Here is a 25,222-nt window from a genome sequence, read left to right as displayed (position 1 = left end):
CTTCTGGCCAGGCATGTGGGTAGGTATAAGCTGCTTGTAAGAATTCCTCACCACTATTTACAGAAATGGAGATGATAGACATCCATAACATCCCAGCAATACTTTACAAGAGGCGGTAACGGGATGATGGGAGTGCTGACAGCCAGATCCTGAGCTAAGAACCCGGTTCTCTGAGATAAAGGTGGCAAACACCAAGTTCATTGACCCTGGACTTTGTCATGAGTCAGTAAATCTCTTGTGATAAAGTAAAATAAGTCTCACCTTGCACAGGAGAACTCAACACCTCCGCAAGGAGGCAACCATTTATTAGAGACCTTATAAGGTGCAGGATTTTACATCAACATTGTTTGCCTGATAAAGGACATGTGGTTGGTTCTCACACCAACTGCTTGAAGGACATGTCCATGTTTGGAGAGCTTGTTCTTATAGCCCCAACATATCATCTCATGACATGTCAGTAAACAGGGAGAGTCCATGGATTGGCTAAACAGTCACATTTGCTTGTAGACAGAGACCAGGAAGTATAGAGATCTGGAGGGAACTTGAGTTTTTTTTTACAAATTTGAAGTGGACAACCCCTTTAATATCTATTATCTATTCTGAGATACAATTTAGTGAAGTTTTGAGGACTTGATCACCACAAGTCATCTGATTTCTATCAGGTGCAGTAATGTCATCGAGAACTTATGTAGGTTGAAATCACCATCCACGTCAATACTGACATCCTACCTGGCTTGAAGAGTGGCAGGTAAGTATGTAGATGTGGGTCACCTGGCAAAATAAAAAGGGAACACCAGAATCGCTTTGAGTCTGTATCTTCAATTGATCATATGTCAACGTGCCTTTTTAAAAAAAAATTCTTAAAGAAGGTCTCCTTAATATTTTTATTTAGAAAGTTTCAAAATTCTGGCCAATTGGTTTCTTAATAGATCTTTATAGCATTCAGTTTTGTTTTCCCAAAACAAGAGATCCAAATCCTTTCTTTAGCCATAGATTTACCTGCAGCTGCCAGCAGAGGGAGCTTAGGAGCATACGTTATACTGTTACATATTTAACTCCCAAGCTCCCTCTAGTGGTGGCAGCAGATAGCCAGATGGTAACTTTAATATCTATGTCTAGGCAAGGGGTTTGGAGCCCCGCAACAAGAAAAGAAAGCTTCACTACTAACAAAATTATAAAAAAAAAATTGCACATACAGTAATTGTGGACATGATAATAAAAGGTGGAGTTTCATTTTTAAGTAATATTAAATAGTATGGATTCAGTATTACACTGCATGATTTGGTATATTTGAAGCGTGCATGCCTCTCTATTCAGTAAATTGTGGGCATCCCCTGTAATTAAAGCTAACTCAGCTAGCAATGGATCGGGTCATCAGGTTTATTAAACCAAAAACAACAGTATATGAGTTTTCATGTTGATTTTTCAATTTTTTTCCATCTAAAGTGTGCTGAGTATCACTTAGATCCTCTGGGGGTGTATAGGAGGACCTTTAAAGACCATCTTACTATCCTCCAAAGTTATAGGTGGTGTAGAGGTGGTAGCCATATCTGGGCCCTGGTGATTGAGGGGTCCCAAAGGGCCTTCTGCCCCATATTGAGAGGGGGTACTTGTTACAGATTTTGCATTGGGACCCAGGAGCTTCACATTAGGCCTCTGCTGCCAGCTAAAGCCAATGATTATTTTTCATTAAAGGGATTTTCCCCTTTGCATTAACATCCGGATTACATCCATTGGAGTGTCAAAGCAGAAGCAGGGGCAATGATAGGGGAGTGTCTATGTAACTAGCTGGGTGGGAGGAGCTATAAACTAGCTGGGCATTATTTAGGGAGGGGAGTGTGTAACTAGCTAGGTGAGAGGAGCTATAAAAGCTAGGTGTTGTTAGGAGAAGTAATAGGGGAGTGTCTATGTAACTAGCTAGGTTGGAGAAGCTCTAAACTGGCTGGGCATTGTTAGAGGCAGTGATAGGGGAGTGTTTGTATAACTAGCTGTGTGGGAGGAGCTATAAAACAGCTGGGCGTTGTTAGGGGCAGGGGTGGAGCTGTGGCAGAGGAAGCAGAAGTGCATCATGGGTTTGGTTGGCTACAGGAACAGGAAGTGCTACATATAGGATGGAAACAAACCAGAGTGATTGGTTTACATGGGGAAAATGGGTCAGGAGATTCCAAATTGTAAAAAAAGCATGGGCAAGATGTACATGAAGTGAGCAGTTACATAAGCAGATATGTTAAAAACCATGGTAATTTCAGAAAACCCCTTTAAACGATTTTTTTTCTCCCACGTTTAATGAATCTGGTAAACATCTTATAGATGTCTGAATATTTTTAGCTTTTACATTTTCTTCTGGTCAATAGCTTCGATTTTCTCTCGCAACACTTTCTCCCAGTCATCTTGCTTTTTGAGGAGTGTAAACCTTGTTTCCTTCCTCATCAAGGCTTCTATTTCTGGTGGTATCTGCGGTACAAGATCAGCTCGGAGAATGACGTCCTGAAACTTAACTGCTGATGCTGGTGCCAAACAGCATCTGGGCCTGTGAATAGTGGATAGCTCACATAAAAAAATAACGTCACAGCTCATGAAAAGGACTCATAAAAATAATGTGAAAAATAATATCAATAGTAGTAACCTTAAGTAATAAATCAGGCCTTACAAACTTACACGTTTCGGTTGCAGTCAAACTGTTGATAATGGTAAAAGACGGCAACAGCGGAATGAGGACACAGCAGATACTGGTTCTCCTCCCAGCAGCGTCTAATGGTCTGGAGGATGTTGTTGTCTGTGACTGAGCAGGATTTCATCATTTCCAGAAGCTGAGGAGATGAGAACACAATAAAACTCTTTCTATCGTTATTGTAGTATAAGGGTTTGGGTTGTCTTCCATTGACATCTATGGAACTAAGAAATTCAAAATGCCTAGCTTAAAGAGAATGGCCCCCTTTTTAAAAAATTTCGGCAAATATGTGCTAAACATGCTTTAGATCCCCAGCAAAGACATAGCATGACATGATAATTCTATCCCCCAGCAGCTGTCACTAGAGGGAGCTTACTGTATACTGTGTCATTATTGAGTTCAATGTGTATACAGTATGCAGCAAGCTCCTAAAGCTCCCCCTAGTGTCAGCTAAAGTCAACTAGAATTTGATTACTTGTCATTTCACTATTTCTATTATGTAGGAGCTTTGGGGCTTGCTGATAAAAGGTGGAGATTCACATTACAAATAATTGGAAAAAAAACAATATCAGGTTGGAACTTTATTTCCAAACAGTTTTAATTTATGGTAAAAGTTACAGTTTTCTGCAAAGTTAAGCTACATGCACATGACTGAGTATATTGTTTTGTAGTCCACAAAATACGGATACCAGCCATGTGCATCCTGCACTTTCTTCAGTCCCTATTATAGAAATGGCTATTCTTGTCCAGAAAACGGACAAGAATAGGACATGTTCTATCATTTGTGGAACAGCAGCATGGATGCAGGTAGCACAACCGTGGGCTGTCTGCATTTTTGTGGCCCCATAGAAAAGAAATGAATGGGTCCAAAAAATATAGTTGTGTGAATGAGGCATTAATGTTACAAAAAATAAATAAATAAATAAATACCGGAATTGAAATCATCACAATAAATGCATTTTTGTAACATACAATGAAATATCACAAAACAGTGTTTGTTACTCCTGTAATCATAATGTCCAGTACAATAAATTGAACACATTATTTATGGTGATCCATAAATAGCGTAACTAAAAACAGCGCAATTGTTTTTCCTTTCATATCAGTAACATACTACATCGTGCGCACTGTACATTTACGATGCAAGTCAGGCCTTTAAAGATGGTGCCCTCTCAGAAGCTGGGCAGGCACCATAGCTGCTGGGTGCCTGCGGTTTTAAACAGCCGACACCCAAAGCAGAGTCCATGATTGATGATAACCCCTGTGGTCAGTTACAACCATGGCATCTGAGCGGTCTTTTGGGAGGGCTTTTATGCCTGTGAAGAGTAATACTATTTAGTTGTTTTTTAAGCACACAGAATCCTATAGTTTCTAACAGGGCAGGTCTATAGTCTAGTGGTAAGTCTCCTGCCTACTATATAGAAGAACTGGGGGTTAAAGTCTCACTAAAGACCTTTTAAATAGTGAATCGCAAGCTTCATCATGTGTTAAGGGCAGTCTGTGCGCCAGACTCAAATCTACGGCATAGATTTATGCCAGTAAACTGGCCAAAATTTAACTATTTGTGCTGGGCCTGCTGGACTCGTCCACTCCACACCCTCATCACGCCCCCTTTATAGAAAGTGACAGCATAAAAACGGTACTTACAACCAAATTTTGTCGCAATGGCATTATGAAAGTCACAAACACTGTGTTTGCAACTTTTTTCCACAAAAAAAACTAGCACTGGGAGATGATAAAACTGCCACTTTGTGCTGATAGGGGGTCCCTCCCCTACTTCATGCACACTAACGAGTGCTGCCCGTTTCATGCATTGGGAACCGCAAATTGCGGTCCCCAATTCACTGGCACCGTCTGTGTGGTTGGCGCAGACAGATGCAGACCCATTCAACTTGAATGGGTCCGTGATCCGTCCGCACCGCAAAAAAATAGAGCAAGTTCTATTTTTTGCGGTGCGGAGGCACGGACAGAAAACCCACGGAAGCACTCCGTAGTGCTTCCGTGGGGTTTTGTGCCTCCGTCCCACACCGCACCTTCCATAATACAATGCACAAACGGCCGGTGCCCATATATTGCGGACCAGATGTTTGCGGACCACTATACGGGCATCGGCCAACAACGGTCGTGAATGTGAATATTAATGAGGATGACAAAGTAGTTCTATGACAAGACAAGGTTTGATACTCTACCCGTATGTGCAGCTCCTGGGGCAACTTGAGCCTTTTGCGCTCATTAAATTCTTTCATCATTTCTTTGATTTTTGCACTGTCAGAATCTGCAGCCAGCCAGAGTATCCGCTCCATGTTGTAGGGCTCCTGCATTCAGAAATAACACATCATACTGAAAACATGATTAAGATGGACGGATAATGGATAATCTTGGTGCAGATTCCATCTGGAAATTCTCATGACTAAAAACCACGTCAAAATCCGTTCCAAAAAACATTTAAAATGGAAAACGGCATAAAAAAACCGCACAGAAATGCGTAGGTGTGGATTCCAAGCCTACTAAGACAACCATATGACCATCACCTTATAGAAAGACATGATGATGAGATGCTGCTGCTGCAGGTAGTAATACTGTATATAGTGTATATGTTCTGCTACCACACACCTGGGGTCACATGACATGCGTGAGGGTTGCATGACACATACAAGGGTCACACTACGGACACCATATTATAGCATTTTTCTTTTTCTTTAAGGGCTAATTTATATATAACATTGAGCAATAGATTGCATTAATTATCTTATCTGCTTTCATTATAGTCCAGCCTCATTCACAGCTGCATTCAGTGTTCTGCAACCGTCTAAGCTCAAACTTTCCGGCATCCCCTCCTTGTTCAGTGTCTGCTCTGGTGATTTCAATTCTGGCATGTATATTCTTACTGTGTAGTAAGTTGATGTTTGTAACTTTTGAGCCTTTTTCAAGGGCCATTGATTTGGAATGAAAAGTCCCCGTTCTGGGTCGTTATACATGCAGCTGATCATCATACAAACAAAGCTAGTAATTTTTTTCACACAGTGCCATCCATATTGAAAAGCATTAGATGTTTAAAAGGGAATCTGTCAGCAGTTTTGACTAGGTAAGGGCTGGAAAGAGTAGTACAACACCTATCTTTTGTTGAGATTTTCTCATCAGGAGTAGTGAGAATATGAAGTTTTATTCTGCCAGGTTCTGCTCTTGCAAGTGCACTGGAGGCAGACTTTCATTGTGAATTGTTCACTGCATTAAGCTGCTTCACAGCCCCTCCCCTCTGCTCTGAGTGACAGCTATAGCATCCAGCCAGAAGACCAATGCAGCTGTCACTTAGGGGAGGGACTGTGAAGCAGCTCAATGCAGACAGCACTTCCTGGTGAAGCTCCACCTCCTGGGCACTTGCAGTAACATAATTTGGCAGAATAAAACTTCATATTCACACTACTCCTGATAATAAAAGTTCCACAAAAGGTATGTTTGTCTTGTTCTCCTCAGACCTTACCAAGTGCTGTCAACAGTTTAGCATCGTCAAAACTGCTGACAGGTGCCCTCTGTTATCACTACCTGAATATCCATAGCAGATGCCAACGTCATCTCTGTGTCCCCCAGAGAGAAGTCACCATGCTGTACAGTTCGGTGAATAATATCATTACTATTCACTACAGCCACCAGCTGGATTGGCAGACCCATCTTCTGGGCAATACACCCCGCTGAGAGAAGGGAGGAAGAACATATACATAGGATTGGTGTGCAGAATGTCACCTTGTCACCCAGATTACTTTACTTATCTTTTACTGGTCTTTGGTTACAGCCTGCATTATGCTCCAGATTTCAGCTCTGAAGCCAGCAGAATAGGGAGTGCAGCTCTGATGTATATTAATGGCTGTAATTCAGAACCAGCGCAATAGTAATCTAAAATGTGGCTTGTTACCTGTAATGTTTCCAGCTCCACCTGTTGGGACCACTATTTCCACGGGAGGTAGCACGTCATCGACCTGTGTTGGAGCACATTGGAAATACCCATAGAAGAAGTGGGCAATCTGGACCATTACACGTGCCCAGTTCACTGAGTTTGTGCTCATTAGGTTATGCTTCTTCACAAATTCAGTGTCCCTGAAGAGCTTCTTAATGGGTTCATCAAGCTCATCTGATGTTCCATCAACTACACCAAAAAAAAATTGACAAAAGCAGAATAGTACACGTTTGACATGACCATGAGAAAGAAGAATCCCATTTATTGAAACCTGGAAGCGTTGAATCTGGCAAGGCAGAATTTCCATCCACCACCCATAATATCTCCTGACATGTCTTTGAGGTATGACAGAAAATCAGAGATGTAACTTTAGGATCTTGACTAATGCAAAATGTGTAACAGAGCCCCACCAACTATGTGCCATTGAGAGTACTGGTGTCTTCTAATGAGGCATGGAGGCCTTTGGGCTCACTCAGGTACCAGGATTCGGCTGCACCTCTGCTACCTCTGTACCCCCTATAGCTACATTTGTTGGATGGAAGCCATCTGCCAGGGGAGAAATGTGGTGTTCTGTAGGGTGCATAGGATCAAGTGATGTGGCAATCACTTAAAGGGGTTGGCCCATCTCACTCACTGGTGGTATATCGCTAGGACAGTTGAAGGTCCCAAGGGTAGGACCTACTCTAGAACGGGTTCCCCAAAGTCAATAAGGGCACTGCCCAATGAGGGAATGTAGAGTGCACTGCGCAAGCACAGCCATCCTCCAGTCACTTCTATGGGAGTGCTAAAAATATCCGAGCACTGGCTCTCCTATTTCCAGAACTCCCTTAGAGATGAATGTAGAGGTGGCCGCGCTTGTGCTGTGTGCTCTACCTTCACTTCTACTGGAGATCTGGAAATAGCCAAGAATGCTTGCTCGTCTCTTTTCAGAACTCCCATAAAAGTGAATGGAGAGCACGCTGCGCATGCGCTGTGTGCTCTCCATTCACCTTGGGGACCCAGTTCTAGAGATAGGTGCAGGTCCCAGAGGTAGGACTTGCACCAATCTGACATAGCCTAGCGATATGCCACCAATGTGGGATATGAGCCAAACCCTTTAACTTCCAATCTAGATGACCATTACATTACATGGTGCTGTAGTGGTCCCAGTAAGTACGAGCTGCTGCTTAAAGGGGTATTCCCATCACTGAAAGTACAACCCATTTGTAGTATATGCCACAGTGGGGGTCCGATCTCTGGTAGGCTGCCGATCCTGACAGTGGGGCTGTATGCAGTTCTCTGACCACCGAATGGCCCGAGAGCACCGCAGTGACTGGGCAGAATTTGAAGGGGCTGGAAGCCAACATGTGACCTAGCTCTGGGACCCCTTCAATCTAAAGACACGTGGACGTGGTGGTCCCAGCAGTCCAACATTCTAATCACTTTCTATGATAGGACATCCTCTTTAACTCCTTAAGCGCCAGGCCTAACTGGGCATTAGGGTCCATTCATAGAGCTATAACTTTTTACTTTTCCATTGATGTAGCTGTGTGAGGGCTTTTTTGTATATTTCCATGGCACTTTTTTGTGGTACTTATAACTTTATTATTTAATTTTGTTAACTCTTTATGGAAAACAATGGATTAAAAAATAAAATAAAAATCCGCCACTGATTTTGTTAACTTTTGCACAGTTCAGTGTGCGGCATAACTAATGTGTTCATTTTGTTTTATGCTTTGGTACAATTATGTTTATACTCAATATGTACAGTGTTTTATGTCTCACTTTTTCCCAATAAATTTTTATTTTGCTTCATTCCAAGAGCCATAATTTATTTATTTATTTCTTGGATGGAGCTATATGAGGGCTTGACTTTTGCGTAGGTCCATATTGCTTTACACCTGGAGCATCATTTCTTGCAAATCTGTAATGTGTCGTCCCTCTGTTATTCCTCCTGGAAATATATCACCATTGGTGTTACCATTCCTATTGTCAGTAGGGATTGTCTTTACAAAGCCTGACACTGTCAGCACTAACTAGACAATGGCCAGACGAGCGAGTTCCATGCATCTAGAGTATGAGATAGCTCTGGTCCTGACCTCCCAGCACTGACGCGGTCATTATATTGATTTATGATGCTATGTAACCCTTAGAGTTCTGGAATGTATTATATAACACTGATATAATGCTGTCAGTGTTATACAATACATTCCAGAACTCTAAGGCCTCTTTCACACGGGCGTCATGTTTTTTGCCCGGATAAGAGGCGGGTGCGTTGCAGGAAAATGCACGATTTTTCCGCGCGAGTGCAAAACATTGTCATGCGTTTTGCACTCGCGTGAGAAAAATCGCGCATGTTTGGTACCCAAACCCGAACTTCTTCACAGAAGTTCGGGCTTGGGATTGATGTTCTGAAGATTGTATTATTTTCCCTTATAACATGGTTATAAGGGAAAATAATAGCATTCTGAATACAGAATGCATAGTAAAACAGCGCTGGAGGGGTTAAAAAAAATAAAAAATAATTTAACTCACCTTAGTCCACTTGATCGCGAAGCCCGGCATCTCCTTGTGTCTCCTTTGCTGAACAGGACCTGGGGTGAGCATTAAATACAGGTAAAGGACCTTTGATGACGTCACTCCGGTCATCACATGGTACGTCACATGATCTTTTACCATGGTGATTCACCATGGTAAAAGACCATGTGATGACCGGAGTGACGTCATCAAAGGTCCTTTACCTGTATTTAATGCTCACCCCAGGTCCTGTTCAGCAAAGGAGACACAAGGAGATGCCAGGCTTAGCGATCAAGTGGACTAAGGTGAGTTAAATTTATTTTATTTTTTTAACCCCTCCAGCGCTGTTTTACTATGCATTCTGTATTCAGAATGCTATTATTTTCCCTTATAACCATGTTATAAGGGAAAATAATAATGATCGGGTCTCCATCCCGATCGTCTCCTAGCAACCGTGCGTGAAAATCGCACCGCATCCGTACTTGCTTGCGGATGCTATGCGATTTTCACGCTTCCCATTCACTTCTATGGGGCCTGCGTCGCGTGAAAATCGGACAATATAGAGCATGCTGCGATTTTCACTCAACGCACAAGTGATGCGTGAAAATCACCGCTCATCTGCACAGCCCCATAGAAATGAATGGGTCAGGATTCAGTGCGGGTGCAATACGTTCACCGCACGCATCGCACCCGCACGGAAAACTCGCCCCATGTGAAAGGGGCCTAAGGGTTACATAGCATCATAAGTCAATATAATACTATGCGACCCCGGCAGTGCTGGGAGGTCAGGACGGGAGCTGCCTCATACTCAGGCTGCGAGTCTGATGCGTGGAACTCGCTCGTCTGAAAGGGGCCAATGAAAATTTGCAGGGACACACCCCATTGAGAAGGGGAAAGGTAACAGCCAATTACAAATGCATTTGTACATTTCAATTTCATGGGGGAATAACAGAGAAAGGTCACAATGCAAAATGCAAACAAAAAATGCCCCCAGAACAATAATTTTATGGTGAATAATAGTATGTAATATTTATCATGAGCTACAGACCAGAAAACACGTGGACATTGTCCTCAATGACTGTGGTCATCTGCCGCTCCTGGATTTCCGTACACCGCCCATGTGGCAACAGGACAGTGATATCAATATTTGGAATTCCGCGCACGCCCTCGATAGCAGCGCTTCCCGTGTCTCCTGATGTCCCTGAAAGATATTTCCAGATGCAGAAAGTAAAACAATATACATACTACATGACAAGGATTATCAAGAGCACAACAGAGGAGAGAAACCCTCAAGAAGGACCATCGTTTACCCTTCTACTGCCAATGCCATACCTGTTATGGTGCTCCTTGTCTTCAATGTTGGTTTAGATATCTTGGGCCCAGCAGAGGATATGATTCTCAGAGCTTGCCATGGTATTCTTTAAATACTCCATGGACTCTAAACTGCTGTTGATTAGGAGTTAGAACATTTTGTAGGACTAATCCATCATCATGAAGATGCTTGGATGACCATTAAACTTTGATTAGAGGTTTTGATAACTTTATTTCAATGAGATTACCTGACATAAAGTCAGGTGCATGTAGAAAAATATGTATCCCTCCAACTAAAACTGATCACAAATGATCCTCTTCTGTAATCACCAGTGATCAGCTATGATCGACGGAGAAATCTGACAGTAAGTGTTCAATTTCCCTGCAGCGCCACCACAGGAGAAATAAAGCATTACACCATACCCATTGATATCAATGGATTGTCTGTGTAATACAGGACAGGTCCTCCAAAGTGAGATGCTCTTTGTAACTACTGTCTTTACTACAGCCATAGTAGAAGATTCTGAACAGAGGACCCCCGTCTACTAAGTCAGAATTCTTAATAGGGTGAAACTAAGCAAACCTCTTTAAAGAACACCCGCCCCCTCTCCTGACATGTCTGTTTTAGTAAATACTTGCATTGTCCATGTAATAACAATTCTGGGGCATCTATTCTTCTGACTGTATGAGGTGCCATTCCTTTATTATTCCTGCTAGAAGTTATGAAGGAATTGCCAGTAGTCTGCAATAAATGTCCAGATGGGTGTTACAAGTTGTATAGGATAGTGTCAGATTGTGCAGGGACACACACTCAACCGGACCTTCTCTGCAAACTGCTAGCAATTCAGTCATAACTTCTAGCAGGAATAATTAAGGAATGGCACAACATAGAGTTATAAGAATAGATTCAACAGAGTTGTTATTACATGGGAAATGCAAGTAGTCACTAAGACATGTCAGGAGAGGGGGAGAGGTCCTCTTTAAGGGTAGGGTCACACCTCTGTTTCTTTCCTGAGAAATGCATGCAACAGTTTTTGCAGGAAAGTGTCCGGATCCCCTCCAGATCCCATTATAGTGAATGGCAGTATCCAGCTAGGCCAAATCTGGTGAACTCTGGCAGGGTGTTCTCTGCCTCTACTGGATCCGTTAAAGGTGGAGGTGTGAACCTACCCTTAGAATAATTTTACACAATAATTCTGCCTTGAAACTCAAACTGAGCGAATTGGCTCGCTGGTGAAAATCCAGGATCTGGGAAGACCACCCAAGAAAAAAATGGAGAAAATGTTCTGTAAAGCACGTGAGGCTCCAATAAGGTTTTCCAGGAATATATTCTGCCTACAGTGTGGCCTACAGCTGCATCTCCAATCGTGCCACTGTTCCTGGAAAAGACATTAAAGGAGCCATGCCACTATCCAGTCAGTGCTGACCCCCCCCCAACAGGTAACACCCAGCTGGACCTTTATTGCAAACTGCTGGCAATTCACAAACTTCTAATAGGAAAAATAGAGGAATGGCACGAGATAGTCATAGGAATAGATGCTTCAGAATTGGGCAGTACCAATAGTTACTAAATGTCAGGCGTGGTGACAAGTCCTCTTTAAAGGGGTTATCATACAAATAGTGTGACTGCAATCAATAGGACATTTCAAATCCTTGCTTCTAAAATCCTAAACGTATGTAGCTCTATCTCAGTGGCGAAGGGGGGCTTAATGGTCACTTGGAATGAGCTGTTGCCCACTGACAGAAAGTGAAGAGACCAAAGCTGCAGAGGGGTCAGTAAAAAAAAAAAAAGAGTTAAATTTACACTGGAGGGCAGGTAACATAATGGAGTGCATTGCGCCAGATTTTTTTTATTCTTTTTTTTTTATTTGAGGGATAAACCCCTTATTAGAATCCTTCAGCAATGGGATTGTTCTATCCGAACCAAAAGTTTTTCAAATTTTTTATTAGAAGCAAGGGTCCTTACATCCAGGGTATCTCAGCGCCAAAGTTACAAACACCCCCATATTGTCTAACATGTCGGAATACTTATAATAATAAGGACTCAGAACTTACCAACCAAGATATTCACATGTCTATTGTTCTTCTTTAAAAAGTAATCTAAAAACTGCCCGACACAGGACATTGCAAGATCCTTAAAGGCAAGTGTAGCTCCATGCCACATCTCCAGGACATTCAGACCACTTTTCAACCTGGACATAGGAACAACATCCTTGTGCCTAAAGCGATGTAAAGCTTTGTCTATCAGGCCTGCAGGAGGAAAAGACATGGAATTGGTCAAAAAGATTGATTATTAAAAACCTAAAAATTCACATAATAACAGATTTTATTTATCATTTCTTATTGTGTTTTTTGTGATTATTTTTTTTTTAAAGGCAGCCATCTTGACTTATGTCGGAGAGTGTGGGCATGCTCTGTGACTTGTCTAGAGATCACTGTGGAGTGACGAGGAGTAAGTGATGTCCCAGTGACAATGACTTCTGTCGGAGAGTGTGGGCATGCTCTGTGACTTGTCTAGAGATCACTGTGGAGTGACGAGGAGTAAATGATGTCCCAGTGACAATGACTTCTGTCGGAGAGTGTGGGCATGCTCTTTGATGTGTCTAGAGGTCACTGTGGAGTGACGAGGAGTAAGTGATGTCCCAGTGACAATGACTTCTGTCGGAGAGGGTGGGCATGCTCTGTGATGTGTCTAGAGGTCACTGTGGAGTGACGAGGAGTAAGTGATGTCCCAGTGACAATGACTTCTGTCGGAGAGTGTGGGCATGCTCTGTGACGTGTCTAGAGGTCACTGTGGAGTGACGAGGCGTAAGTGATGTCCCAGTGACATAATGACTTCTGTCGGAGAGGGTGGGCATGCTCTGTGATGTGTCTAGAGGTCACTGTGGAGTGACGAGGAGTAAGTGATGTCCCAGTGACAATGACTTCTGTCGGAGAGTGTGGGCATGCTCTGTGACGTGTCTAGAGGTCACTGTGGAGTGACGAGGCGTAAGTGATGTCCCAGTGACATAATGACTTCTGTCGGAGAGTGTGGGCATGCTCTGTGATGTGTCTAGAGGTCACTGTGGAGTGTCGAGGAGTAAGTGATGTCCCAGTGACAATGACTTCTGTTGGAGAGTGTGGACATTCTCTGTGATGTTTCTAGAGGTCACTGTGGAGTGACAAGGAGTAGGTGATGTCCCAGTGACATAATGACTTCTGTCGGAGAGTGTGGGCATGCTCTGTGATGTGTCTAGAGGTCACTTTGGAGTGACGAGGAGTAGGTGATGTCCCAGTGACAATGACTTCTGTCGGAGAGTGTGGGCATGCTCTGTGATGTGTCTAGAGGTCACTGTGGAGTGACGAAGAGTAAGTGATGCCCCCATGACTTCTATGGGAGAGCGTTGTGGGCATGCTCTGTGATGTGTACAAAAGTCAATGTGCAGAAAGAGAAAACAAGCTGCCCCAATCACATATTGACTTCTATGGAAGAGTGTTGTGGGCATGCTTTCTGATATACATGGAAGGGAATGCACTTCCCTGTAAATTCCCCTCTATGTATATCAGAAAGCATGCCCCCAACACTCTTCAATAGAGGAAACAACTGTGTCCAACAATGATTGTCAATGATATGATCTTGTGTTATCTGCCTGATATTTTACAAAAAAAAAATGGGGATTTGCAATTTACATACACCAAAATAAACTATACTTCAATATAATCTTACCTGGAGAGAGAACTGAAATGAAGACATGGCATGAATTATTCCCTGAGGCTAAGCAGTCTTACCCCCAACTAACAGACACACATGTAACTAGACTTTCTACATAACGGAATATGGAGGCCTACTTATAACTTACCATGCAGCTCATGTCTGGGTATAACCTCAGGGGTGACAAAGAGAGAGCAGATTTCCTTCACTAATTCTTTGTAGGAGAAAGATCTCCATGTTGTCAGTGTTTCCTTGTTCACCTTGGGAATGTGCTCGGGCATAAATAGACCTCCATCTTGAGCGAAACCAGCAAATAGCACTCCTTCAAAATCCACATCTGACACTCCTCCACGTGTGCTAGTGTACTTCATGCCTTCACCTACGGGGAGTGAGATGTTTCATTAATAGATTTGGAAATTGTGAAACATCCAGAAGAAGTATTACATGAAGCAGAAAATAACTATTATAATACTGCCCCCTATGTACAAAAATATGACAACTATAATATTATCTCTATGTAAAAGAATATAACTACTATAATACTTCCTCCTATGTACAAGAATATAACTACTATAATACTGCTCCTATGTACAAGAATATAACTACTATAATACTGCCCCCTATGTACAAGAATATAACTACTATAATACTTCCTCCTATGTACAAGAATATAACTACTATAATACTGCCTCCTATGTACAAGAATATAACTACTATAATACTGCCTCCTATGTACAAGAATATAACCACTATAATACTGCTCCTATATACAAGAATATAACTACTATAATACTTCCTCCTATGTACAAGAATATAACTACTATAATACTGCTCCTATGTACAAGAATATAACTACTATAATACTGCTCCTATGTACAAGAATATAACAACTATAATACTGCTCCTATATACAAGAATATAACTACTATAATACTGCTCCTATGTACAAGAATATAACTACTATAATACTGCCTCCTATGTACAAGAATATAACTACTATAATACTGCTCCTATGTACAAGATTATAACTACTATAATACTGCTCCTATGTACAAGAATATAACTACTATAATACTGCTCCTATGTACAAGAATATAACTACTATAATACTGCTCCTATGTACAAGAATATAACTACTATAATACTGCCCCCTATGTACAAGAATATAACTACTATCTGAGCACGGACGCGGAAAAGGCCTTCAACAGGGTCGGTTGGCATTATATGTCACGGGCCCTGTCGAGGTTTGGTTTCCCAGATTCGTTTATATCTGCGATCTTCACTCTGTATTCAGCCCCGTCTGCCAGACTCAAAATAAATGGTACGCTTTCTCCCTCCTTTTCCATATTCAATGGGACGAGGCAAGGGTGTCCCCTCTCCCCATCTCTGTTTGTCATAGTGATGGAGACTTTGCTGTGTAAGGTCCGGCAGGATCCTGCGGTTAGGGGCTTCACCATTGATTCTCGGACCCACTTGACAGCCGCATTTGCAGATGACCTACTTATTATGACTTCCAATCCCGAAACATCCTTCCCTAGGCTTTTGTCTCTTTTTGAGGAGTTTGGCTATGTGTCAAACTTTAAAATCAACTATAGCAAGTCAATGGCCCTAAATGTTACTTGTCCAGAATCGGTTAAAGAGGCCCTTCAGGATATTACCCCCTTTCACTGGGCTACAAAAGACATAGTATTTTTGGGTGTGCACGTCCCGGCTCAGGCAAAGGACTTATTTGCTCTGAATTATGCCCCCTTGTTATCCTCAGTTAGGAAGCAGCTGCACTCTATTAAACTGCCGTTTATTTCCTGGTGTGGCAAGAGGAACTACCTTAAGACCTTTATAGCTCCTAAATTTTTGTACCTTCTGCAGGTGTTGCCTATCTGGCTGCCGCACTCATTTTTTGTAGACATCCGCAGAGTTTTCTCCCTCTTTTTGTGGGGAAGTAAACCCTCCAGAATTGCTTATTCGGTGCTGACCAGAGAGAGGAGGTTTGGCGGCTTTGGTCTGCCCGACATACGTTCCTACTATGTGGCCTTTCAACTATTTAGAGGTCTATCCCTCCTCAAGAGCACTTATAGTGCTCCATATGTGTGTCTTGAGCGCTCCCTGCTCTCCACTAGAATGAAGCGGATTCTCTGGGGGTTGTCCCCTTGTTCTCCGGGTAGTTCCTCTTTGCCACTCCTATGGAAGGGTATGTTTGTTGAGTGGGCCAAGCAGTTTAAGGATAGAACACTTGAGTTTCCCATACCGGGTACTCCGCTTTCCTCTTTACAGTTTTATGTCCATCCGGAAGCCGAGAAGCCCTCAGGTATCTGGCCTCTTTTGGCCGAGATCCCTTTAAGTGAGATTAGGTCTCCGGATGGGTCCCTGGATTGGTCCACGGTCTTGAATGACCCTAAAGTCAAAAAAGCTTCCTTCCTACAGAGTTTTGCCCTGCAGAAGGAAATTAAGATGATTAAGCTACCACCCCCCACCACCTCTGGAACCCCCTCTTGGCTGTCTAAGAGACTATCAGATGCCCGTAGGATCCCTAAACCGCTGTCTACCATATATAAGGAGTTACTCTCAGCCTCCCCTCCTGAGCTACATTTCCTTTCTTCATGGGAAAGGGAATTGTCCATCCACCTTACAGACCCGGAAAGGGCTTTTGTCCTTACACACTCTCACGGCTTTCGCCGCTGTATTAAGCTACAAGAAAACTCGTATAAGCTGCTTATGAGATGTTACAAGTCCCCGGAGTTCTTGCATAGGCTTAACGCAGATTTCCCAAGTGAGTGCTGGAGGTGTAGAAAAGACGTAGGTTCTCTGTCACACATTTGGTGGCACTGTGAAAAGATTAAAGCGTTCTGGACCAGTATAGAAGCTCTGATAACTGAGGTGTGTGCTAAGCAGGTTAAGGCTGCTTTCACACTAGCGTTCGCTGGTCCGCTCGTGAGCTCCGTTTGAAGGAGCTCACGAGCGGACCCGAACGCAGCCGTCCAGCCCTGATGCAGTCTGAATGGAGGCGGATCCGCTCAGACTGCATCAGTCTGGCGGCGTTCAGCCTCCGCTCGCCTCCGCACGGACAGGCGGACAGCTGAACGCTGCTTGCAGCGTTCGGGTGTCCGCCTGGCCGTGCGGAGGCGTGCGGATCCGTCCAGACTTTCAATGTAAGTCAATGGGGACGGATCCGTTTGAAGATGCCACAATGTGGCTCAATCTTCAAGCGGATCCGTCCCCCATTGACTTTACATTGAAAGTCTGGACGGATCCGTACTAGGCTATTTTCACACTTAGCTGTTCTATGCTAAAAATAATGCAGACGGATCCGTTCTGAACGGAGCCTCCGTCTGCATTATTATGATCGGATCCGTTCAGAACGGATCCGCCCGAACGCTAGTGTGAAAGTAGCCTAAGCTGGATCCTAAACTGATCCTGCTTTGGTGCCCTAATGACTCGCTTCCCCCCTGTAGATCTGATCTTCCTACTATGCTCATCACGGCGGCGAGACTGCTCATCCCGCTGCTTTGGAAGGATACTGAACCTCCCACTGTTTCGATGTGGAGGGATAAGGTGGATCAGATCTACAGGTTTGAAGAGCTGGCCCACTGGGAATCTCGCACGCGTTCCCGCTTTCTGAAAATCTGGTCGCCCTGGAAGACATATAGGAAGTTCCCCTGACGGAGTTGGGGAAAACTCCCCTACCCCCCCCCCCCCCTTCCTTTCCCTTCTTTCCCTCTCATTTGTGTTATATTTGTATATTTGATTTTTATTGTCTGTCACATTTGATGTATCATTTTGTACAACATGTGTTGCACTGACATGCATTTGTGATCACTTCCATGACCGATTTGTGACTATGCCTTACCAGTGATGCTACGATGGTTTGTGATCGATTGATATGCCTTACTCTTTGAATAAAAATACATTTGGTTAAGAATATAACTACTATAATACTGCCTCCTATGTACAAGAATATAACTACTATAATACTGCCCCCTATGTACAAGAATATAACTACTATAATACCGCCTCCTGTGTATATGAATATAACTACTATAATACTGCTCCTATGTACAAGAATATAACTACTATAATACTGCTCCTATGTACAAGAATATAACTACTATAATACTGCCTCCTATGTACAAGAATATAACTACTATAATACTGCTCCCTATGTACAAGAATATAACTACTATAATACTGCTCCTATGTACAAGAATATAACAACTATAATACTGCTCCTATATACAAGAATATAACTACTATAATACTGCTTCCTATGTACAAGAATATAACTACTATAATACTGCTCCCTATGTACAAGAATATAACTACTATAATACTGCTCCTATGTACAAGATTATAACTACTATAATACTGCTCCTATGTACAAGAATAACTACTATATACTGCTCCTATGTACAAGAATATAACTACTATAATACTGCTCCTATGTACAAGATTATAACTACTATAATACTGCTCCTATGTACAAGAATATAACTACTATAATACTGCTCCTATGTACAAGAATATAACTACTATAATACTGCTCCTATGTACAAGAATATAACTACTATAATACTGCTCCTATGTACAAGATATAACTACTATAATACTGCTCCTATGTACAAGAATATAACTACTATAATACTGCCTCCTATGTACAAGAATATAACTACTATAATACTGCTCCTATGTACAAGAATATAACTACTATAATACTGCTCCTAGTACAAGAATATAACTACTATAATACTGCCTCCTATGTACAAGAATATAACTACTATAATACTGCTCCTATGTACAGAATATAACTACTATAATACTGCTCCTATGTACAAGAATATAACTACTATAATACTGCTCCTATGTACAAGAATATAACTACTATAATACTGCTCCTATGTACAAGAATATAACTACTATAATACTGCTCCTATGTACAAGAATATAACTACTATAATACTGCTCCTATGTACAAGATATAACTACTATAATACTGCTCCTATGTACAAGAATATAACTACTATATACTGCTCCTATGTACAAGAATATAACTACTATAATACTGCTCCTATGTACAAGAATATAACTACTATAATACTGCTCCTATGTACAAGAATATAACTACTATAATACTGCTCCTATGTACAAGAATATAACTACTATAATACTGCTCTATGTACAATATAACTATAATCTGATCCTATAAACTACTATAATACTGCTCCTATGTACAAGAATATAACTACTATAATACTGCTCCTATATACAAGAATATAACTACTATAATACTGCTTCCTATGTACAAGAATATAACTACTATAATACTGCTCCTATGTACAAGAATATAACTACTATAATACTGCTCCTATGTACAAGAATATAACTACTATAATACTGCTCCTATGTACAAGAATATAACTACTATAATACTGCTCCTATGTACAAGAATATAACTACTATAATACTGCTCCTATGTACAAGAATATAACTACTATAATACCGCCTCCTGTGTATAAGAATATAACTACTATAATACTGCCTCCTATGTACAAGAATATAACTACTATAATACTGCTCCTATGTACAAGAATATAACTGCTATAATACTGCCTCCTATGTACAAGAATATAACTACTATAATACTGCTCCTATGTACAAGAATATAACTGCTATAATACTGCCTCCTATGTACAAGAATATAACTACTATAATACTGCTCCTATGTACAAGATTATAACTACTATAATACTGCCCCTATGTACAAGAATATAACTACTATAATACTGCCCCCTATGTACAAGAATATAACTACTATAATACCGCCTCCTGTGTATAAGAATATAACTACTATAATACTGCCTCCTATGTACAAGAATATAACTACTATAATACTGCCTCCTATGTACAAGAATATAACTGCTATAATACTGCCTCCTATGTACAAGAATATAACTACTATAATACTGCTCCTATGTACAAGATTATAACTACTATAATACTGCCCCTATGTACAAGAATATAACTACTATAATACTGCCACTATGTACAAGAATATAACTACTATAATACTGCCCCCTATGTACAAGAATATAACTACTATAATACTGCTCCTATGTACAAGAATATAACTACTATAATACTGCCCCCTATGTACAAGAATATAACTACTATAATACCGCCTCCTGTGTATAAGAATGCAATTGCAATTTCTCACTATATTGCAATTGCATTCTTATACACAGGAGGCGGTATTATAGTAGTTATATTCTTGTACATAGGGGGCAGTATTATAGTAGTGAGGTCAGCCTTTTATATTACTGACATAAGCAATTATCATTTTTAAGCAATCCTCTAATCATTTAATCAGCGTTATATCTCTAATTGCGCTTACATAACACATATTAGTAGCGTGGCTCTTCACCTATTCTATAAACCAGTGATCTTGCTTTGATTTGGGGCCAACCACCACAAACCAGTTGCTTGCCGTACCCTCCCAAGACTTAATCTTAAAAATCCCACGCACATATAACATTTATAGCATGCTGCAGCATGGAGGGGTAGGGTTAATCTGCTGAGCTCGGTAACATGTATAATGGTCAGTACCAGTGCGGAGAAGGTTCATATTGTACCTGATCTGAAGCCTCCAGGAGAAGAGGAACCCCAAGTTTAGTTTTGCTGACACTTACAGTAATTTGCTTGAAATATACCAAAGAAAAGTTCTAACGGGGAATCGAGATCTGCAAAGTTCTCCATGCAGCACAGACTGCCCTCTGCTCCCAGGGTCACATGACTGTGTCTTAAAGAAACAGTACAAGTGTTCAGTGTGGCAGAGCTCTGCTGTTCGGTACACTTTTCACCACTTCATTAAACACAAAAAAGCAGCAAAATAAAAATAATAATAAGCAAAACTTTTATTTCCAATTTCCTTCAATCCAGGTGACGTACGTATATTGACAAAAACTGCAACTTTTCGAACCTGAAGTTTGGAAACCTTTTGATTCTTATCTTATTTTCAATGGGAGAACACAATGGGATAACCAATGGGAACAATCAGGGCACACACTCTTTGACTTGCAGAGAACATAACTGTAATAAGGCTGCCAAAGGCAAGTGTCCACCCACTGGGCTGCACAGTCTACGGGATTACCTGGTATTCAACCCTTTAACCGCTATATGGGGATCTAGACTTTGCTGCAGGGCAATGCAACATATGGAAACTTGTTACTCAGGCCCATAGTAGAGGTGCTGATGAGGGGTGGTTTCCTAGTACAGTGGGGAACCAGAATCAGAAGACAGCACATGGCACTGGTGTTGGGCAGAATACCCAGGAGTGTGGGGCGCCAGCCGGAGAACTAGGCAAGAACTAGGTATAACATTTGTGTACACAGGATTCGGGGGCGGGGGGGGGGGGGTACTATATCTCCTCATGGAGAGCACCTAATTGGCATGAGGAGTCATATCAGGTGCAGACTGGGAACTTAAAGTGGCCCTGGAACAAAAATGAAAATTGGACCTAAGACGGGATAACATAATTAGGCGGAGCCAGAAATACCATAGTGCAGGACAAAATGCCACCCCAGCAGAACCAAATACCACAGTACAGCACTAAATACTGCCGCCCACCCCACAGTTTGAAGCTGTATCATTGTCCTGAGGGTGGCAATATAATCAAATTCAGGAGAGCATCTGTCAACGCTGGCCAGGTTGAAAAGTGCCTGATGTTCCTACATTAATCCTGAGAGCATCAGATCTTTATAGACTCTTGATAATGGACAAGAGGAGGGATTAAGTGCCCCCCCCCCCCCCCCCGGGCATCGGCCTACTGGGAAACTTCCATGAGTCATTACATTTGGTGTAAGAGCTGATTTGCATACCTACTACATAGGATTTACATAATTGTCAACAATCCTGAATTTTAGGGACATGTCCCCGCAAATTTGGGCTGTTCTGAGCTTTCACAAGCCCCACCCATAAGTGGATGATCCTGAGAGAGTTTGGGGTGTTCCTGGAGGTGGGGCTTACATGCCCCTAATTTACTGTATAACATAGAAACAGACACTGTGGAGGACACTTGAGAGAAGTTAGCTATAAAATCCCTTGTTATGATCGCACATGCCCTGAGGCCTACACTCATCGGCCATTTGTTGATCCTATCCAGATGAGAAGTGGCCACACATGAATGTGGTTTTTAGGTCAAAGGGATCTGCTGCCTTGACTGTCCCCATAACTCTAATAGGAGTCTATGAACCCAGGAAAATCCACCATCTTTAATCCAGCCATGGTGCAGAGATCCTGTGCAGCGATCCCCTTTTAAGGGGTCCTACAACGCTGGCAAATAAGGGTTCACCCAGGTGATTAAGGGTAAGTTGGCACCAAACATGGCACCCTGTTTTAACTTGTTTTTGAAAACTAAATATTGTCTGGTTGTGAATGATAGCTGACTGGGTCCACATACCTAACCAACATTCTTACTGGTAAATTCTAGGCATAGGAACACCCCAAACCTGCATAGGAACACCTAGTTTGGGACAGTTCAAATTTTATGGGATTGTCTCTGAACATTGGGGACCATCCGTGCAAGGGACTATTAGCAACTCTGAGTCTATCCTTAGTAACACACACCTTTCTAGCTCCCAGCATATGTGATTTTAAGATGCATTTCCCCTTTAAGATTCTGTTTCTCACCTTATAAATTAAAAAGGCAGCTTTATGAGACAGCAAAGACAGTAATCTTATCACTAGTTACCTCTGACCTGGTAAAGTCTCAGCCAGCCATAACAAGCTAGCACCTGTATAGGATAATGACGCCACATCCCATTACAGTGAGAACACACTCTGTCCTTCAGTCTTTGGTGTTAAGTAGTGTTGATCAAGCCAAAGTGCTCATGTTCACAATGCTCGGGTGTTATACTGAGCACAATGGAAGTCCCCCAGGCACCCTCTGCTCTGAAGAGGGGAGGGTGTCAGGACTCTAGCTCAGCTTAGGAGTCCCTGCTCTGACTCCATATATAGCTATATCCAAATATAGTCAGTGCTTGGGGGACACCCCAGTAGATTTAACTCAAATTTCTGAAATGTTTCTGCCAGGATTCAAATTCCCAACCTTGTACAGTAGAGGCAAGGATGTTAAACACTACACTATAGAGCTACATGTTTACCTACACAGAAATATAAATTAAGTCTTCTGCTGAATAGGAATAATCACTACATCAGAAACTCCTATGAGGTTTTTCTGACACAGTTTGGCATTCAGCTTTATAGCTGAGTGGATAAGGTCCTTGCCTCTAATGTACAAGCGGTTGGGAGTGCAAATCCTGTCAGAAACTTTTCTGAAATAGATGCTAAATTACATTTAAATATACTAACTTGAACATAGTGATGCTCGAGCCAAACTGGTGTTCAGCCGAGCATGCTCGATGAACACTAGTGTTAAGTTGATCATTCTTATCTGTTCCAAAAAAAAAATGATAAGGTTGACAACCAAGGCTGCCATCACTACAAATCCCAGTGTGGTGACTAGTGTTGAGCGAATCGAAGTTCACAAAGTAGACTTTAATACGAATTTCAGGAAACATTTGATTCACTGTGAAGCTGAATTTCTCCGTGCTTTGTGGTAACAAATCAATTTTCCCTGAAATGGCTGTAAAAATACATCATACTCATCTCATCTCATCCATTTGAGTGCAAAGAGGCCATCACGACCATCTTGCTTGAAGATCCTGCAGGAAATCTCATGTGTGGTGATGTATGATGTCACTATGCCAGCCAACGTGAAGACGTCATCACGTGCTGCGTGGGATTTAGTGCTGGATCCTCAACCAAGATGGCCGTGACAGCCTCTTGTCGATCAAATAGATGAGGTAAGTACAAATTAATTTTTTTTTATTAGCAAATACTAAAATGCTTTAACCACCTCCGGACCGCCTAACGCAGATGTGCGGTCCGGAGATGGCAGCGCTGCGCAGAGTCACGCATATACGCGTCATCTCGCGAGACGCGAGATGACGCGAATATGCGCCCGCGCATGCGCAGTTCGCGCCGGCATTTCGTTCAGGAGTATTTCGTCAGCAGCCTGCCAGCCGTGATCATTGGCTGGCAGGTTGCTGATTTTTAAAAAATCCAATCAGAAGCCACATAGCAGATCATATTAGTAAATATGATCTGTTATATGGCTGCCTGCTACTCTGCTGGTTCTTTTCGTCGGTTGGATCCAGCAGAGGAGCAGGCTTCACAGTGAGTACACCAAACACTACACTTTAGCCCCAGATCACCCCCCTGAACCCCAATTAACCCTTTGATCACCCCTTTGATCGCCCCTGTCAATCACAAGTGAAAAGAAAAAAGTGATCAGTGCAAACTGTCACTTTTTTTTTTTTACTGGTATTGACCGTTAGGTTTTAGGTATAGTTTAGGCCCCTTGGTTAGGTAGTTAGCGATCAGTTAGCGCCCAGCCCACCGCACCGCAGTCCGTTATTCGCTGATTAGCGTATCGCAAATCAGCATTTGTACTTTTATAGTATCTGGAAGTGATCAAAACTGATCACGGTCAGATCTATAATTGTACTAGTGTCACTTTAGTTCTCCCTCCACCCAAAACGCAGTGTTTGCCCGATCAGGCCTGATCGCTCGCCCACACGTGCGTTCGCCCACACCCGCCCCACCGCAGTGACAAAAAAAAAATCAGTTTTGATATTTTTTATCAACCGCAGCGGCCTCCGGTACTTCGCTAGCCTCCCCTTTGTAAGACAGACTTGCTTTTTTTTCTTGGGTAGTCTCAGGGAATACCCCTAAATTTAGTTGCCCACATGTCTAACAGGGGGTATTCCTCTGAAGAGGCCTACAGGCTTCTGACCCAGTCGGATGAGGAGTGGGAACCCTCATCTGATGAATCCAGCGGGTCAGAATACGAACCTGTAGAAAGCAGTGGCTCTCTAAACCCAAAGTTCGGACGAGGAGGCTGAGGTCCCTGATAGCACCAGGCGTACCCGGCCCCGTGTCGCTAGACCACAGGTTGCGCAGGATCCGCTTCAAGAGCAGCAGAGTGGGGCTGGTGCTGTCGGATTACGTGGTGAGGCATACACCAGCAGCCCAGCCCTCCCTGGACCTAGTA

General features: G+C 42.3%; 1 protein-coding gene across 2 annotated transcripts; it reads right to left on the bottom strand.

Moving 5' to 3' along the window:
• Nucleotides 1-865: 865 nt before the first annotated feature.
• Nucleotides 866-20,880, bottom strand: THNSL2 (threonine synthase like 2). 2 transcript variants are annotated; one of them, XM_044287461.1, is made up of 9 exons: nucleotides 20,799-20,880; nucleotides 14,270-14,500; nucleotides 12,486-12,680; nucleotides 10,168-10,320; nucleotides 6,582-6,812; nucleotides 6,215-6,360; nucleotides 4,861-4,986; nucleotides 2,659-2,810; nucleotides 866-2,530 (listed from the first exon to the last, which is right to left on the bottom strand). In XM_044287461.1, the coding sequence occupies exons 1-9, from the start codon at nucleotides 20,863-20,865 to the stop codon at nucleotides 2,332-2,334; spliced, it is 1,500 nt and encodes a 499-aa protein (XP_044143396.1). In that variant the 5' UTR covers nucleotides 20,866-20,880; the 3' UTR covers nucleotides 866-2,331. The 2 variants fall into 2 exon arrangements, with proteins under 2 accessions (XP_044143396.1, XP_044144178.1); XM_044288243.1 differs by having other exon boundaries at nucleotides 20,742-20,877.
• Nucleotides 20,881-25,222: the final 4,342 nt, after the last annotated feature.

This window comes from Bufo gargarizans, chromosome 1 (assembly GCF_014858855.1).
Source record: "Bufo gargarizans isolate SCDJY-AF-19 chromosome 1, ASM1485885v1, whole genome shotgun sequence".
Lineage (NCBI taxonomy): Eukaryota > Metazoa > Chordata > Amphibia > Anura > Bufonidae > Bufo > Bufo gargarizans.
Note: the sequence above shows the minus strand (reverse complement) of the source record. Positions and strands in the feature narration are given on the sequence as shown.

What these genes read in the sequence shown, in the direction of transcription:
- THNSL2 (XM_044287461.1), bottom strand. Translation starts at nt 20,865, where the DNA reads ATGGAGAACTTTGCAGATCTCGATTCCCCGTTAGAACTTTTCTTTGGT. An exon ending in ACATGTGAATATCTTGGTTG is followed by an intron (nt 10,321 to 12,485) that starts GTAAGTTCTGAG and finishes AATATCTTTCAG; the next exon opens with GGACATCAGGAGACACGGGA. An exon ending in TTTGACTGCAACCGAAACGT is followed by an intron (nt 2,531 to 2,658) that starts GTAAGTTTGTAA and finishes CACTATTCACAG; the next exon opens with GCCCAGATGCTGTTTGGCAC.